The 16,090-nt window shown below is 40.3% G+C and overlaps 1 protein-coding gene across 2 annotated transcripts in view; it reads left to right on the top strand.

Annotated features, from left to right (window-relative positions):
• Nucleotides 1-15,618, top strand: part of MSRB2 (methionine sulfoxide reductase B2) — a 22,714-nt gene extending 7,096 nt beyond the window's left edge. Inside the window, exons 2-5 of one of the 2 annotated variants that reach the window (XM_061181588.1) lie at nt 2,020-2,120; nt 4,978-5,054; nt 10,489-10,636; nt 15,566-15,618. In XM_061181588.1, the coding sequence (XP_061037571.1) occupies nt 2,020-2,120; nt 4,978-5,054; nt 10,489-10,636; nt 15,566-15,595 (356 nt within the window). In that variant the 3' untranslated portion in view covers nt 15,596-15,618. Of the gene's footprint in view, nt 1-2,019; nt 2,121-4,977; nt 5,055-10,488; nt 10,637-11,523; nt 12,229-15,565 lie in introns of those variants that run through there. The other variant, XM_061181587.1, reaches the window with a different exon arrangement.
• The last annotated feature ends 472 nt before the right edge of the window (nt 15,619-16,090 follow it).

Here is a 16,090-nt window from a genome sequence, read left to right as displayed (position 1 = left end):
AAGAGAGAATGTCTAGTGTCACTTCTATGGAGAAGTAGATGGGATGAGGATGAAGTGTTCCTGGGTGTCCCTAAGAAGTCCTGCTGAGCTCTCTGAGAGCAGACAAGTGCAGCGCGTCCCACCCAGAGGCACATGATGTCAGCTGGCCCCACTGTCAGTGATGCTAACCTTGCTTACTTGGTTGAGGTGGTGATTTCTAGACTTTTCCATTGTAAAGGTACATTTTCTTACTTGTAAAATTAATAACTTGAGGGATCGTATTTTGAAAATGTGTAACTATTCCATTCTTCAACAGTCTTTTCACCCAAGGGTTTTAGAATTCTGATGATTCTTGCTTGAATCCGTCTATTATTTTAGTGATTGCAAAAATGGTGATTTTAAAAATTTAATCATTCCTTCTCCCTTTATTACTTGGCATTCTGCATAATAACTCTGAAAGTCACTAAGCAGTAATAATTATCACATGAATACATTTTGCTTTGCTCCCCAGGAGCTGAGTTCCTGAAAAATTTGTGTGTAACTGAGCAATATTTCCATAGGAATATTTCAGAGGTATATTTCCATTGGAAAAAAGAAATCCCTGTGGCCTTATAAAAAGTATTTAAGAAAGGACACCTTCTAATATATTTAACAGATAAAAACCCTTAAATAAAATGTAGACAACCATAAGCAGTCAATAATATATAATACTGAAAATACCATATTGTGCAGTATTATGAACTCGTGATGAAGACACAAGTCTTCTCTTGCTGAGAGATTATTTAGGACTTTCTTTTTTGTAACCAAAAATGAAATTCAGCTACGATTTTCTGACATGTTTGTTATGTGGGTGGTGACATCACAGGTATTTAACATTTCATCTTCAGTGCTGTGGTCAAGTTACTAACCCTTTGGGCCTTATTTTCTCCTTTGTAAGTTGAGGTGTAAGCAGATGATAAGGTCCTTTCATAGTCTTAACATTGGATGATTAAAACGTTTGGATGATTAAAACGTTTATTTATTATAATATACATTAGGCTTCCTACCTCCCTTTGGCTAAAGTTATTTTGTTTACACTCACTGGAAAAAAAGTTGTAAGATAGAAGCTGAAGGGAGCAGAAGAAAGGAAGACAAAAGTGGAAAAAAAAAAACCTGAAGCATGATAATAGATTATGGTAGGTCTCAGTTTCCCGTTCAGGAGTATGTGCTATAGGAGTCTCTTATTTTTTCCACACAAAAAGAATTTTTAATAAAAGACCTCCCTTGACAAACAAAATCAGAGATATCTTTATAAACCAGCAAGGAAGAGAGGTTTAATAACCCACTGGCTCCACGATCTTTTCTCTCCAATCACTCAGCTACTCCCAGCTGTATCCTGACAGGAAACACTCCTTTGAACGTAGTAATAGAAGAAAGATGAATATCTACCCTTAGTAACCCAAGGAGAATTTATTCTACCTTATTTCATATTTCAGCTGCCTCTTATCTTCTGTGCCCCAGCAGGACTGGAAAACTGGCTCTCTACTTATTACTCATTTCTTATTAAACTAATGAGTCAATTACATTATTTTGTACCTGAGCTTTCTGGTCTCTGTGAAGAAGGAAAGGGTGGAAGGGGGAGGGGAAGGGATGGCGTGTTTTGCTGGGAGATGGTGCACTTTAGGAGAGAGGCTAGGGAAGAAAAGGTCATTGTGCCTTACTGGGTTTTTTTCAAGCAAAATATATTTTAATAATATAGAAATATATAAAAGTCCTTAACTTGATCAAAGACATCATTTGAAAGTCAGTAGCACCCATCTTATAATTTGCAATTTGTCAACCATTGCCATTAAATAAATTCTTATACCGTAGTTATTTTGAGATCCCAAACAATGCAATGAAATACGAAAAACAATTAAAAATATAAATATTTGTAGTAAAGGCATGACTCTAATTCTTTGGGGAAATAACTAAATTTTCTTAGACAAATCCAAGAGAGTCAACCTCAGCACTCTGGGCCTTGCTATTTTATTTATTTTTAATTCCCATTTAACAACACAGGGTCCCTTACAAAGCAGAAGCCGGTTCTCTCCAAGAGTGAGTGGCAGAAGAAGCTGACTGCAGAGCAGTTCCACGTCACAAGAGAAAAAGGGACAGAACCGGTAAGCTACACCGATTGACAGTTTCCGAGTAGATGTGTTGGGGGCAGGGCAGAACAGGTTGGAATCTATCTCGCTACAAAACCTAACTCATCCTCTGCTCTGCGAATCTGGTGCCTTTCATTGCTCTCCTTCTTCGGCCATGAATATCCATCCAGTTGTGCAAACCAGAATCCTTTCTCTGGACACACTGCCCTCCGTCGCCTCGCCCACCCATTCTGCCTCCTAAATGACCTTCCCATCACTCGGCTTCTCTCCGCTGCTCTCACCTGCAGGCTGGTCCAGGCTCCCACCGGCTGTGGCTTGTGTGCATTTGCCTCCAGCTGCTCTCCTCACAGCTGCCCTTGCTCCCCACCTTGCCATTCTCCGTATGGCTGCCAAAGAGATCTTTTGAAAACAGATCTGACCACATCACCCCCTGCTCGAAATTCTTCAGTGGCTTCCCACTGCTTTCAAAGTAAAGAGAAAAGTTGAAAAGTGGCTGATAAGGCCCTAAAGGCTCTAGCCCCTACCTCCCACCCCTGTCCTCAGATCCGGCCACTTTTCCCCCTGGTCACTGCACTCTGGCCACACTGTCCTCTTTCAGCTCTCAGACCCTGGGCTTCCCCTCCGTTCAGGCCCTTTCACCCTGTGTCCTCCCCCACCACCAACACCCCGACCCATTCAAACCTACCTTTCAGCTCTCTGCCCCACTCTCACTCCCACAGGGAAGCCTTTCCTCAGCCCCAATGGGTTTGCTTTTACCAGTACTTTCTCTTCTTAGCACTTGCCATCCTTGGTATACCCCAGCACATAACATGGTGCCTGCAGATAACAGGCACTCAAAAAATAAACCGTGGTGACTGTCGCATGACTGCAGGCCACGAGGGGGACACATTATTGAAGCTGCCTTCAGTAATCTCAGCTTTCTTTCATTTCCTGAGAGAACAGCCCTCAGTGGTTCCTCATTATAGTATGGACCATGTTTACTGTGCTGCATTTCCCAACAAGTAGTCTGTCTTAGTCCCAAATATGACCACTGGAATATAGTTATTGAACCAGGTTATTAGATATTTTCATTGGTGAAGCAGACCCCACAGAGTGGCGCACAGCGCAGCAGTTTCAAAAGTTGTAGAATATTTGTATCTTTGAATTTAGCAGTCCCTGCAAAATTCAGGTAAGCTGTCCATGTGCTATGGCCGTATAACCGTGGTCTCACCCTCAACTTCGCCACCGATGCTAAAGCCGTTAGACAGGCCAGCAGATCCCAATAGATTCTGGTGAAATACTGGTATTTTTGAAAAATTCCTGTGGGTGGGATTTTAATAAAGGCTTCCAGCATTGGATACACACTAGGTTTTCAAGTAAATACTGGAATGAACAAGTGAGAAGCCCTAAATAAGTGGTAGGACTTATATAAAACTGGGGAGGAAGGGTAAGAGGGCAGACAGAGGAAATCAGGCGAGGAGGCGGAGGACAGATGTCATTTCATAAAATACGTCCGCTAAGCATTCTTTTATGGTTGATTTTTTTTTTTAACTTTGCTACCAGTTCCCTGTCACTTCCTCTGCCCACTGTCCCTGCAATGACAGAATTATATTTTGAATATTATCAGGCTGTCCAGATCGCATGTGTAGGCTTTTCTAGATCACCTTCAGGTCTGGGCAGCCCTTTGGCATGTGTGTCTCATCAGCCCAGGTAGGGGGGATGCAAAACTTCCTCTTCATTCCAGATGCCCATTCGTGCTAGCGTTGGGTACAGGCCTTCGAGGGGACGGGCCAGAAAAAGACCAGCTCACCACTGTTTGGATGTCTGCAGCCAAGTTCAGTGTTTTTAAAGAGGGAAAACATCCAAGTGTGCTGAGATGGTGGGCTCAGTAGGTTAATTTGAAATTGTCCATTATGCAGCTCCCTGAAAATGTGCTGTTAATCCTATCACGAGGAGTGTGAATGTTTGACCTGTGGATTTGTCGAGGTGGGACGTCTAGAGAGGACCAAGGGGGCTGCTTGTTTCCTGAGTCAGCTCTGGGACTCGGTGACCCACCCGGTGCCTCAGCTTCTCTCCATAACATGGGACGGCGCCTGCCACGAGCCACTGCTTGTAGATTTTCACACTAGGCTCGTGCAAGAGTTTCCTTTTCTTGATATTCCTTTGACAGAGAAGATGACAAAAGGAATTGGACAAAAATAGCCTTTTTTTTTTTTTTCAAACAATGAGATCAGTTTACAAAATAACATTAAAAAAAAATTAGTCTTGGCTCACTCATTGCCTCAAGTCTCCTTGTGTTCCTCTCGGAACCTGCAAACTCCTTAAGCCACGATTAACGTGGTAATTTCATCTAAGTAGTAACTTAGGCCCTGCGAGAATCTAGCTCATTATTTAGCATTTATTAAGTATGCAGTGTCCTAAACACCACGTGAAGCATATTAAAGGCACAACCCTAATCTCACTGAGCTTTGCTTTTTATGTATCTAAATCCTGTCTTTAATTGGAGATTTCAAAGTGTTTTAGACAGTGGACTAGATTCCTGTTGTATTAACTCTTCTGAAATGGTGACCGAGATCTTACACCATCCAGAGGCGCGGTTCTCTCGCTTTTTCACAGGCTTTGATGTTCTTGGGTGAAAGGTGCTATATAAATACAAAGCATTATTAATGTCATAATTTGAATATTTGGCACAATAAAGGCCGGTCGTAAACAAGCCTGTAGGCTTCTTCACTGGAGAGAAAATTGTAATTTTCTCTCCAGTGATATTTGCACTTTGTCAAATTAGTACAAAAATTCCTTTATTGGGAGACTTAATCTTGGATTTGGATCTGCTGTATCATGTCCTGCCGGAATTATGAGAAACCTGAACCTGATGTATCTCATTTACTTTCAGCCTTTCAGTGGGATCTACCTGAATAACAAGGAATCAGGAATGTATCACTGTGTGTGCTGTGACAGCCCGCTCTTCAGGTGAGATAAAGATCAAAAGGTACCGAAGGAGAGTAAGCCTCTAAATTCATACAGCTCTGTCTCCTGGGGCCTTGGATAAATACATACCCATGATGTTTTTAATCGCCCTTCTCATTTGGCCTGGTTGCTATAAGGAGGGCTGTTCATTTAAGATTCTTGCCTATCTTGATTATTTCTAGTGTTTAGAGCATTAACTTCTTAGCCTAGATTCTTTCTTTCTGTATCCCCAAGAAACAGCTAAAAACAAAACAAACTTGGCAGGCACCTTAAGATAAAGCTATTAGAGTTTTTTTCCTGGGAAAGTATTTAAATAAATCTAAACCATAATGGTATTTGCTTGGCCATGTGATTAAAACTGTATCTCTCCCAGGGAGAAATGGGTTTATAATTTAATTTAGAAAATGTAGAATTTTATGAGGATAGATTCCCCACAGTGCTTGACAGTAGTGAATGCCATGCCCTCTTCTACGTAGCTAAAAGTAAATTTAATTGTCCCTTGATTTCAAAGCCTCTTTTAAGTCAATCAGGATCTGAAATCTCTCAACAAAGGCTTTTTTGTTTAGACATGCAGGAAACAGTCTAAAAAAAGTAGATTCGATGAAGAAGAAAGGAAAACATCTTTGAAGTCCTGTTTTTCAGAACTTCAAAGATGTTTTCCTTTCTTTTGCATCAACCCTAAATTGGTTTAGAATAAAATATAAATCAAGGCAGCTCTGTGAATCTTCCATTAGGCAGTGCTTCATTATGTGCTTTGGGCTTTGAGCAGACTGGGCTTTCCTAGGCTGCTAATGTGGGCTGAATTTGGAAAGCCAGACCCCGCCTGCAAGAATGAGGAACGATTAGGATTGATTTTCCTTCATGCTCACGGAAGGGCAGGCCTTTGTCCGGATTCATTCACTCTGTCGGTGGCTGGTGAGGAGATAGCAGAGATGGCAGTCAGGGGAATTCCCTGGCAGTCCAGTGGTTAGGACTCCTTGCTCTCACTGCCAAGGGCCCAGGTTCAATCCCTGGTCGGGGAGCTAAGATCCCACAAGCCTTGCGGCACGGCCAAAAAATAAATAAATATATAATAAAATAAATCTTAAAAAAAAAAAAAAAAAAAGATGGCAGTCAGGCTGAGATGGCCTGGGGGAATCTAGGAACAGTAAAATGGATGCATATTTCTGAACCATTAGTTATTCTTTGACCTTTGGTTCTATTAAAAGGGAGAAGTGGGACCTTGAGATGGCCACTCTGCTTTTAGCCAAAGAACCGTGTTGTAAAAGTATAAAGCACGGCCTTGTGACTATGCAGTAACCAGCCAGATGTTCTGTTTCCATCTTTCGACTGTGAAGGCAAAAGATGTGAGGTCATCTTTGCAAGAGCATGTTCCTTCCTACATTTGAGTCTTTGTTTTTTAACTTCATTGGCCTTCCAGTTTCAGTACCTGTAAAGATGACATTCTCCTCCTACCCAATGCCCAGCCAGGTTCTGTCAGGAAATCACAGAATGTTGGGGGCAGGTAGGGACTGGAGAGACCAGAGCAAAAAACTCTGTCTGGTAGAACTTTCTATGATGATGGAAATGTTCTATATCTGTTCCATCCACTTCGGTGGCCACCAATCACGCATGGCTGTTGAGCACTTGAAATGCGGCTGATGCGGCTGAAAAACTGAATTTTTAATTTTATTTCATTTTAAATAATTTTAAATAATTTAAACTTGAAAGGCCACATGTGACCAGTAGCTACTGTATTAGCACAGTGCTCGTCCAAATTAAGGAAGCTGAGTGACCATCCCTAAAGCAGCCAAGACTAATGAGAATACCAGCCAGTTCCCCAAAAGCCCTTTCATCAAGTGGCCAGTTTAATGACCTGCCAACCTGTTTGTTTCTTTTTAATCATTTAGTTTTAGTTGCAGTTTCCATTTTCATTTCTTAAGGACTTTTGAGTTTGTTCCATTTTTTTTCCTCCCGCTGCTGCTGCTGCTGCAGCTGAGACTGAGAAAAATAAGAATATATTCATAAGAATCTTTTATGTTCCAGAATGTACTCTTCTTAAAGATCCATTTATTTATAGGAGAGACAGTGTAGTACAGTGGCTAAGTCTGTAGATGTACATCCTGGCTTCATTGCTGTGTGACCTCAGGCAAGCTTCTTAACTTCTCTGTGCCTCAGTTCCCCCACCTGTAACATGAGCATGCTAGTAGTACTGAATTCATAAAGTTGTTGGGAGGATTAACTGAGTTATGAGTTAATACATGTGAAAGCACCAGAGCAATGCCTCACACATGCCAAGCACTGGATACATGTTAGCAATGAGACATTCTTAGAGACAGATCCTTCTTAGGGCCATATACATGAATGTGTCTTTGATAATGAGGAACTCTTGAGAATTTCTTCTAATTAATGAGAATCTATAAATGAAGACTATATTCCTGATGGTACTTTCCATTCAGGAGGGTGGCTAGCTGTAGGAATTCTTGTTTGACCTCTCATTTTCCCTCTCTCTCTGTCCCCAGTCTCCAGCCTCAGTAACACAGAGCAGGAGTAGAAAAGAAGTAAACATTCCTTGAAATGCTTGTACAGAGTCAAAACCAGGTGAAAAGTCAACCAAAACTAAACAGTTAAGGAATCAAGTGGATAAGGGATCACTGTCTCTTGGCTGCTGGGCTCCTTGCTGCCTGCACACTTCCCTTCAGGCCAAACCAGTATGGTGCACATTCTGGGGGGAGACAACTCAGAGACATTTAATCCAGGGTTTCCAAGTCGAGAGCTCTCGGGATTTTATCACTCCCCTGGGGACTCCAGGCTGTTGCTTCGTTAACCTTGGAATTTTGTGACTTTGCCCCTCCCCTGCTTCCTCTATTCCCCTCCCTTCTCCTCCCCCCGGCCCCCCACACTGATTCTGAAAGTGTTTATTAAAATCTACTGTGAGATCACATGTTTCATGGTCATAAATCTTGGAACAGAAGGAAACTGAGAGCCTGATGTTAGTTCCCTTTTTACAGAATATCCTGACATCCTATGTGTTAATAGGAACTAAGTAACATTGTTAACCTTTTGTGTGCTCCCATTCCTTCAAAGGAAGGGAAATTCTTCTACCATGAGGGTTGTCAGTTATCACCAAGTGCCTCTGCTGCTGTTTTGGGGGCTGTGGAATTTTCAGAAAGGAAGATAAAAACAAAGCAAATAAACATATAACAAAACTAAACAAAAGAAGCACCTCTACGAGTACATGAGTAAAGATGGTCCAGAATGGTTTTAGTTTCTCAAGGGAGGGCCTTACAATCTGCTAATCATTTAAATATGTATATTGGAATTTCTAATTCACCTTAATATTTAAGTTTTCACTCTTAAATGATATATGATGGGCCTCTCATATTACCTGGTAAAATCTCCAGATTCTGTTAATTGCATCAATAAAACTTTTATTGTTTCCCATAAAATGTTTTAAATGACTTTTTATTAGTCTCATATTCATTCATTAAAAAAATTATTATATTCATAATTCTCCATCAAAATTCCTTTAATGATCACTAGTTTATATATAATGTTCAGTGTGGAAAAGCTATGATTAAAAGGTACTTAAAATGTTTTTCCCTGGACCAGAGTAGCTCAGATGAATATTTCTGAACCCTCGGAAAACAAAAAGGGTTGCAGAGAACCCAACCTGAATGTGCAGACACTTCTAATTGGACCCACAGCTGCTCAGATTTCATGGATACCTGTTACTAATAATAATGATATTTTAAAAATGATAGCTACTGACTTAAGTACCACGTGTCTGATACTATGCTAAAAACAGTAAACGTAGAAAGCATCTCAGTTAATCCTCTCAGTAACCCCATGAAATAACAATGCCATTACGATTCCGAAGATCAGGACACAGAGGCTTTGCCAAGGTTGCATAGACATAACAGACAGAGCCTGGCTTCACACCCGAGTTTCTCAGAAGTCAACCTCAGAGCTATACCTGAGTTCCTGGGATCTTTTCAGGTCTCTTCGAGGTGCTCCCTTTTGCAACTGCGTATCCTCGAGACCACATCCTCTTCCTACACTTCAGTCAAAACAGCATTGCAGCAGATTGAATGCACGAGCACATATAAAGAGTCAATTGTCATTTTTTTTAAGCTAGACAGTAAAGAGATTTACAAAGTTATAAAACAGTGCAACTCTTTGTACTAAATGTTTCAGTTTGGAAAATAGAATTATTGTTGTAAAAATAGGTTATGTTAGCATGTAATGAATTTATTATTTTTAAAAATAATTTAATGCATATATGTTTTTAAAATTCTCACTTATAATTTCTAATTTGTTAAGTGTTGATAGATAAAACTCATGTAAACAAAAGTTCTCAGAGATCCTCAGTAATTTTGTAGTACAGAGGGGTCCCAAGACCAGAAAGTTTGAGTCTCTTCTTACACGAGACTCTTTCTGCTGGGGTTCATGCTCTAAACTGAGCTTCCTTCTGTGCTCATAGTCTAGGGATTTGATTATTTGCCACTTTTCCCCCCTCTTTACTCAGTTTTTGGTGTTTTTGGGTTTTTTTGCAGAATTTACAATTAATTTCTTGTCTCTCCTCCTCAGATAGAGAGAGCCATTTCCCTGCCATTTAAAATTTGTTTTCCTAGTGTGATTTAAGGGAGTCATCTTTCAAAGCACTTAGAGAGTGGGTCTCTGATGAGTAGATTTGCTTGTTGCTCTCCTCCTCCTCTTGCCGGCTCCTCTGCCACCACCCCCACCCCCAGCATCATTTGTCCCTGTGGCGCTTCCCCAGGAAGGTCACTGCACTGCGGTGATGATTCTGGGTGCCCAGGCTTATGTATCACCACTTGCTCCACAGCACAGCTCCTTAAACCCTCAGAGCATCTCTATAACGTAGATGTGATTATCCGCATGTTACAGATGAGAAAACTGAGGCTTGGAGAGAATAAGCAGCCTGTCCAATTTCACACAGCTAAGAAGTGACAGAGGCAGCTCTTGAACCCCTGATGGCAGTCAGGCTTTGAATTTAGATAGCCTGAAGTTCCGGTGGCTGAAGACGTCTGTTTGATCAGTTCTCACGCTTCTCTGATACGCTAAACTCACAATGCCCTCCTTCGACCACTATTATTTCATTTCGATTTCCTCCTTTCCTACGTTTAGAACACAGGGATTTGATCTGTTTCCTAACGTGCAACAGTTCACAAAGCTCCTCATGTTTTTAGTCCTTGAGCGGGATGACTTCGACATCAAAAGAACAAGAAATCTTTGACTTGATGAGACAGCGTCTTTAATAGTGGAGATGCAGTGGGCAGATTCCTGTGGAACCAGTGGTTCACGGAACTGGCCTTGGGATCTGGCAGAGGAGAAGGGAATCGAATCGTGCTTGGTAGAAAAATGATTCGGGGCATAAAATGCTCTTTGTATGGTAATAGCAGCCTTCACAGCTGTAGTGTCATGATGTCTAACACAGCTCTGAGAAAAAGTACTGCTCGGGCACTGGATGGCCTTCGTTTTCTGAGGCTCACGGGACGTCTGGCTGTGATGAGAGTGACACAGGGATCCTGCGACGTGTGGACACCTCGTTGGGACCAGCTCGCACAGAGGTCGTCTGCAAGCAGGTGGGTGTCTTTGTTTTCTCTGATTTGTTTTCCCCAGTGCTGCCCCAAATGCCGCAGAGAGCTCACTTGTCCTTGCATATCTGGTGTGATGGCCGGGAGCACTTTTGTCACGGAAGCACCTTGAGTTTCTCCCGTGCTGCTGGTCCCTATCTCCCATCACTCCGGGCACCGCACACCCGAGAAGGAGGCTTTCCTGGTTCAAGCCTTGCAGAGATGGGAGCAGAGCAAGGGTCTGAAAGAGAGAGCTGGCCCTTTACATTCTGTTGCACAGGGACAATCAGCAGGAAGGCCGCGCCTGGCTGGCGTCCCTACGCCCCCTTCTCACTCTGCAGCGTGTCAGCGACCGGCGGAGCGGCGCTGCAGGTGACATCAGCGCGTTATTCCTCCTGTGAGCTTGGTAGGAGAGAGTGGCTTAAATCCAGACAGCATATTCACTTCGATATCCTTGGGTGCTCAAATGTTCTGGTTTTGTAAGCAGATAAATATAGCTTAGTCTTGTCTTCAGTAAAAAACAATAATAATACACTGGCTACAAGATTACCGAGCATTCACCCAGGAACGGTGTTAGTGCTTTAAATGTGTCGTATCAATGAATCACCACAACATCTCTATTACGTAGGTATAATTATCATCCCCATTTTATAGATGAGTAAATCAAGGCCTAAGTTAAATCACTTGCTCACATTCTCACTGATAAAGGAGAGAGCTATTTACCACTACTGTGCTCTGCATCCTTTCATTTCTTAATCAAATTCTGGTACAATAGACTTTTTCCCCACACCAGTGTCAAAAACTCGAGTGGGGCGGCCATGTGGGATTCATGTGTCTGGTTTTACATAAAGAGCCTTGTCCCAGTTGAGGAATGACAGAGGCTTCTCTCCTTGCAGTGCGAAGCTCACCTTGGCCATGTGTTTCCTGATGGACCTGGGCCTACCGGTCAGAGGTTTTGCATCAACAGTGTGGCACTCAAGTTCAAACCAAGCAAACACTGACTACCTCCAAGAGTCCCCTTCCCTCGCCACTCCCTCATTTCCAAACTCAATTTTCATAATTTATGTGAATGGCTAGTTTTATTACCTACTAAACCAGGCTAAGTTTGCTGCTATCACCAAGCAAGTCACACCTTCTCTAACTTACTACCTGGAGTCAGCTCAATCCTGGCTCTGGCTTTGATTGGAATTTCACAAAATGACAGAGGGGCAACCATTTCCATTAAATCGACTTCTGTGGGCTTTGCTTGGACCAGAGGGCATGACTCTTTGGGGACATTTGGAGGCTGATGGACAAACCAAAGAATTCCTACAAAACCACCCTGAACGTTCCATTGCAGTTAAGTTCTTCATGGACATATATAGGTGAGAGATCAAGTGAAAAGAGGAAAGAAAATATGGGGTTAGACTAATTCACAGTCCCAGCATGGAAAGAAGCAACAAGGAGGAGGGTTGTGGATGAGCCGTGCTTTGGGGGATCCACGGGATGCATGATATTTTTTCCAAAACTTTAGACTGTCTTGAACATTCCAGTTGCAACTTCTCTACTGGCAACTTAAGTTTCAATGGGAGTTTGCTAGATTTCAGTGATAATGGATACAAGTGGCTACAAAGTTAAACTTTAACTTAGTTCAAATAAAATATTTACTAAAATCTGTTTGCTTTTTGTCTAAGTCTGTGAATTTGCTCTTTTATAAAAATGACTAAATCAAATGCCAAAAAATAATTAGGTCATGTGGTAGTAGGTGTTTGGTTACACCAATGCTGATAGCAGCTCAAGTGTTTTTTACAAATTGAGAGTCTTGAATAATTTGTTACTGAAAGTGTTTAAATCATTTTCTTTGAGACTTTATGGATAGAAAGGAGGCTTAAGTATTCTATTTTTCTCTTTATTACTGTGTTATGCATTATGAACTCTTCTTCTAGTGCTTACCCTGGAAATCACAACATCCATCCTTAACCTATTACAGTCATACTAAAATTATTAATTTTTTCTACTTTTCCAAGAATGTTAACCTTAGAACACTTTAACTTCATTAACATCCTCCCATATTTTGTGTTACTATTGTCATGTATTTAATTTAATTTTATACATGTATAAACCCCACAAATCATTGTTAGTGTATATGTTGATATTCATTTATGTTTACCTACATATTTGCTGTTTCTGTTGCTCTTTATGTCTTCCTGAAATCCCATGTTTCCTTGTGAGATTTTTTTTTCTTCTGCTTGAAGAACTCTTTTTCTTTTAGTTCATGATTTCTCATGATGAATCTTCTCAGTTTTTATTGGTAAGAAAATGTACTTATTCGCCTTTCATTTTTTTAAAGCTTTATTGAGGTACAATTGATATATTTAAAAATTGCACATATTTAATGTATACTTTTGGGTCTCCTTTTATTTTTGAAGAATCCTTTTCCCTGGACATAGAATTCTAATTTGGAGAAATTTTATTTGGACATTTTACTGTTTCATTCAATTGTCTTATGGCTTCTATAGTTTCTCCTGAGAAATCAGCTGTCAATGTCATTGTTGCTCCTCTGAAGGTAATGTGTTCCCCTCCCCCCACAACTGTTTTTGTGATTTTCTCTTTTTATTTGATTTTCAGCAGTTTGTAATGTGCCCTGGTGTGGTTGTCTTTGTATTTATTGTGCTTGGGGTTCACAGAGCTCTTTGAATCTTAGGTTGATACTTTCATCAGTTTTGTTATTATCTCTTTCTTTTTTTCCCTAGACTCTCTCCTTTTGAATTACACAAATTTTAGACCATTTATTGCATCCCACATATCTCTAAGGCTCTTTTCTGTATCTTCCCGTTCTTTTAAATATCTGTATTTCTATGTGGATATTTTCTGTCAACGTCTTCTCTAATTTACTAGTCTTATCATTTTGCTTGTCTAGTCTGCTTTTAAACACATCTTATGCATTCTTAATTTTAAGTGTTGTACTTTTGTAGTCCTAAAATAACCATTTGATTCGTTTTTATGGATTCCAGTTCTCTGTTAAAGTTCTCTGTCTTCAACAGACAAAAATAAAATTCTGTGAGGCCTTTCCTCCTGAAATAGTTTGAACTTTTAATCTCTGCTCACAAAACTGATGAAAAACAGTGCTCTGCATTTCAGAGGCTTTCCACTTAGGGTTTTAGCACCCTGACCTACACAGATCCCATATTCATCAAATGTGCTAAGATGAAAACTAGCCATTTACTTAGGGTCCCCAAGTCTCTGTTATAAATGCTCTGCTCATTTCTGTGTCCCCTAGCAGATGCCCTTTGTGGGTACAAAGCCTAAATTCTCAGGCTCTTGGCAGAGTTTAGAACTGGCAAATGATCCCAGGATAAAAGGGGCTCTGTGGGGTTCTTCCCTCTCTGGAGTTGTGGCAGACAGAATAATGGCTCCCCAGAGATGTCCATATCCTAATCCCCAGACCTGTAAATACATTACTTTCATGGTAAAAGGGTCTTTGCAGATGTGAATGAATTAAAGACCTTGATACAGGGAGATAGATTATCCTGGATTCTCTGGATGGGTCCATTCTAATCACATGAGTCTTTAGAAGTAAACCTTTCCTGGCTGGGGTCAGGGAGAGATGTGATGATGGAAGAAGGGTCGGAGAGATGCTGCATTGCTGGCTTTGAAGATGGAAGAAGAGGACCATGAGCTCAAGAATGTGAATAGCTTCTAGGAGCTGGAAAAGGCAAGAAAATGGATTCTCCCCTAGAGCCTCAGAAAGGAACACAGCCCTGCCGACATCTTCTTTATCCCAGTGAGACTCTTTTCAGACTTCCGTGTAACCGCAAGGTAATAAGTGTGTTGTCTTAAGCCACCCAGTTTGTGGTTGGTTGTTAACAACAGCAATAGAAAACTAGTACAGGAATCTTAGCCCCTTTATTTCTTGTTACCTCAGAACCTTTCTGTTGTCTACAGAGAGAATAATTTGTAATTACTTAATAATTTATAAATTAATAAATGTAATACATATTTATAAATTAATAAACAATTTCTGTATTTTGCCTAGCTCTAGTTGTCCTGGATGGGAGTGCTGGTATGCTGCTAGCTACTCATTGCTCCTGGATAATAGCTCACAGTGTTAGTATCCAAAGCCTTTTAACTTTGCCCTCACAAATGTCCCTGTGAGGAAGACAAAGACAGTATGTTTTTTTGCTATTTTGTATTTGGAGTGGAAGCTCAGGAAGGTTAAGTGAATTATTCCAAATTAGATAATGCTTAAGAAGCCAAGTCAAGCCTACAACACAGGTCTCTAGACAACACGACCAGTCTTCTTTCCATTATTATAATGTCTGTGACCCACAATCAGAATCAAGCACTCCTATATTTTAAATTATTTACATACAGTTACTTTAAGTGAAAAATTTGCTGAATGTTAATAATTTCAAACAATCACATAACCTCTACCACAATCAAGATACAGAACAATTCCCTTACCCTAAAATTAATTAATCCCTCCCCCACCCCGACCCCAGCCAACTACTGATATTTCTGTCACTAGAGCATTGCCTTGTCTAGCAGTCTATATAAATGGAAATATATAGTATGCAGCCATTTGTATTTGAAGCGTTTCACTTGGCCTAACAGTTTTAAGATTCATTCATGTTGTATTGTGATTTGTTCCTTTTTGTTGCTGAGCAGTATACCATAGTCTATCCATGGGTAAACAATTTATCTATTCACCAGTTAACAGACATTTGGGTTGCTTCCACTTTTGGCTGTTACAAATAGTGCTGCTATGAACATTTACATACACACTGTTGTGTAGACTTACGTTTTCATTTCTCTGGGAGTGAAATATATATTTAACTTCATAAGGTACTGTGTATGTTTTTCCAAAGTGGCTGTTCTATTTTGTATTCCCAACAGCAACAAATGAACATCCAGTTGCCCCACATCCTTGTCAACACTTCCTTTTTTTTTCCCCTACAGATGGCCAGTTGCCCCAGCACCATTTGTTGAAGACTTTCTTGAACGTCCTTGACATTTTTACAAAAATTAATTTACCATATAAGTGTGGGTCTATTTCTGGACCCTCTGTGCCATTGATATGTCTATCCTTATGGCATTATGTTGATTAATAATTGCTTTATAGCAAGTCGTAAAATCAGATCAATATGGGTTTCCAGCTTTGTTCTTTTTCAAAATTGTTTTGGCTATGCTGGTTCTTTTGCATTTCCATATAAATTTTTAAATTATCTTGAATTATATTAGATCAGTTAGGGGAGATTGACATCATAATAATGTTTGGTCCCCCAATCCATGAGCCTGGTATATCCCTCCACTTATTTAAGTCTTCTTTAATTTTTCTTTAAATATTTTGTAGCTTTAAGTGTGTGATTCTTATTTTGTTAAATTTATCCCAAAGTATTTTAATTTTCTTAATGCTATTATAAATTGAGTTGTTTAAATTGTTTCTTGCTGTTATATAGAAATACAATTAGCTTTTGTGTTTTG

This window comes from Eubalaena glacialis, chromosome 2, assembly GCF_028564815.1.
Source record: "Eubalaena glacialis isolate mEubGla1 chromosome 2, mEubGla1.1.hap2.+ XY, whole genome shotgun sequence".
Taxonomy (NCBI): domain Eukaryota; kingdom Metazoa; phylum Chordata; class Mammalia; order Artiodactyla; family Balaenidae; genus Eubalaena; species Eubalaena glacialis.
The sequence above is the reverse complement of the archived record's forward strand: the minus strand, read 5'-3'. Positions and strand labels throughout refer to the sequence as shown.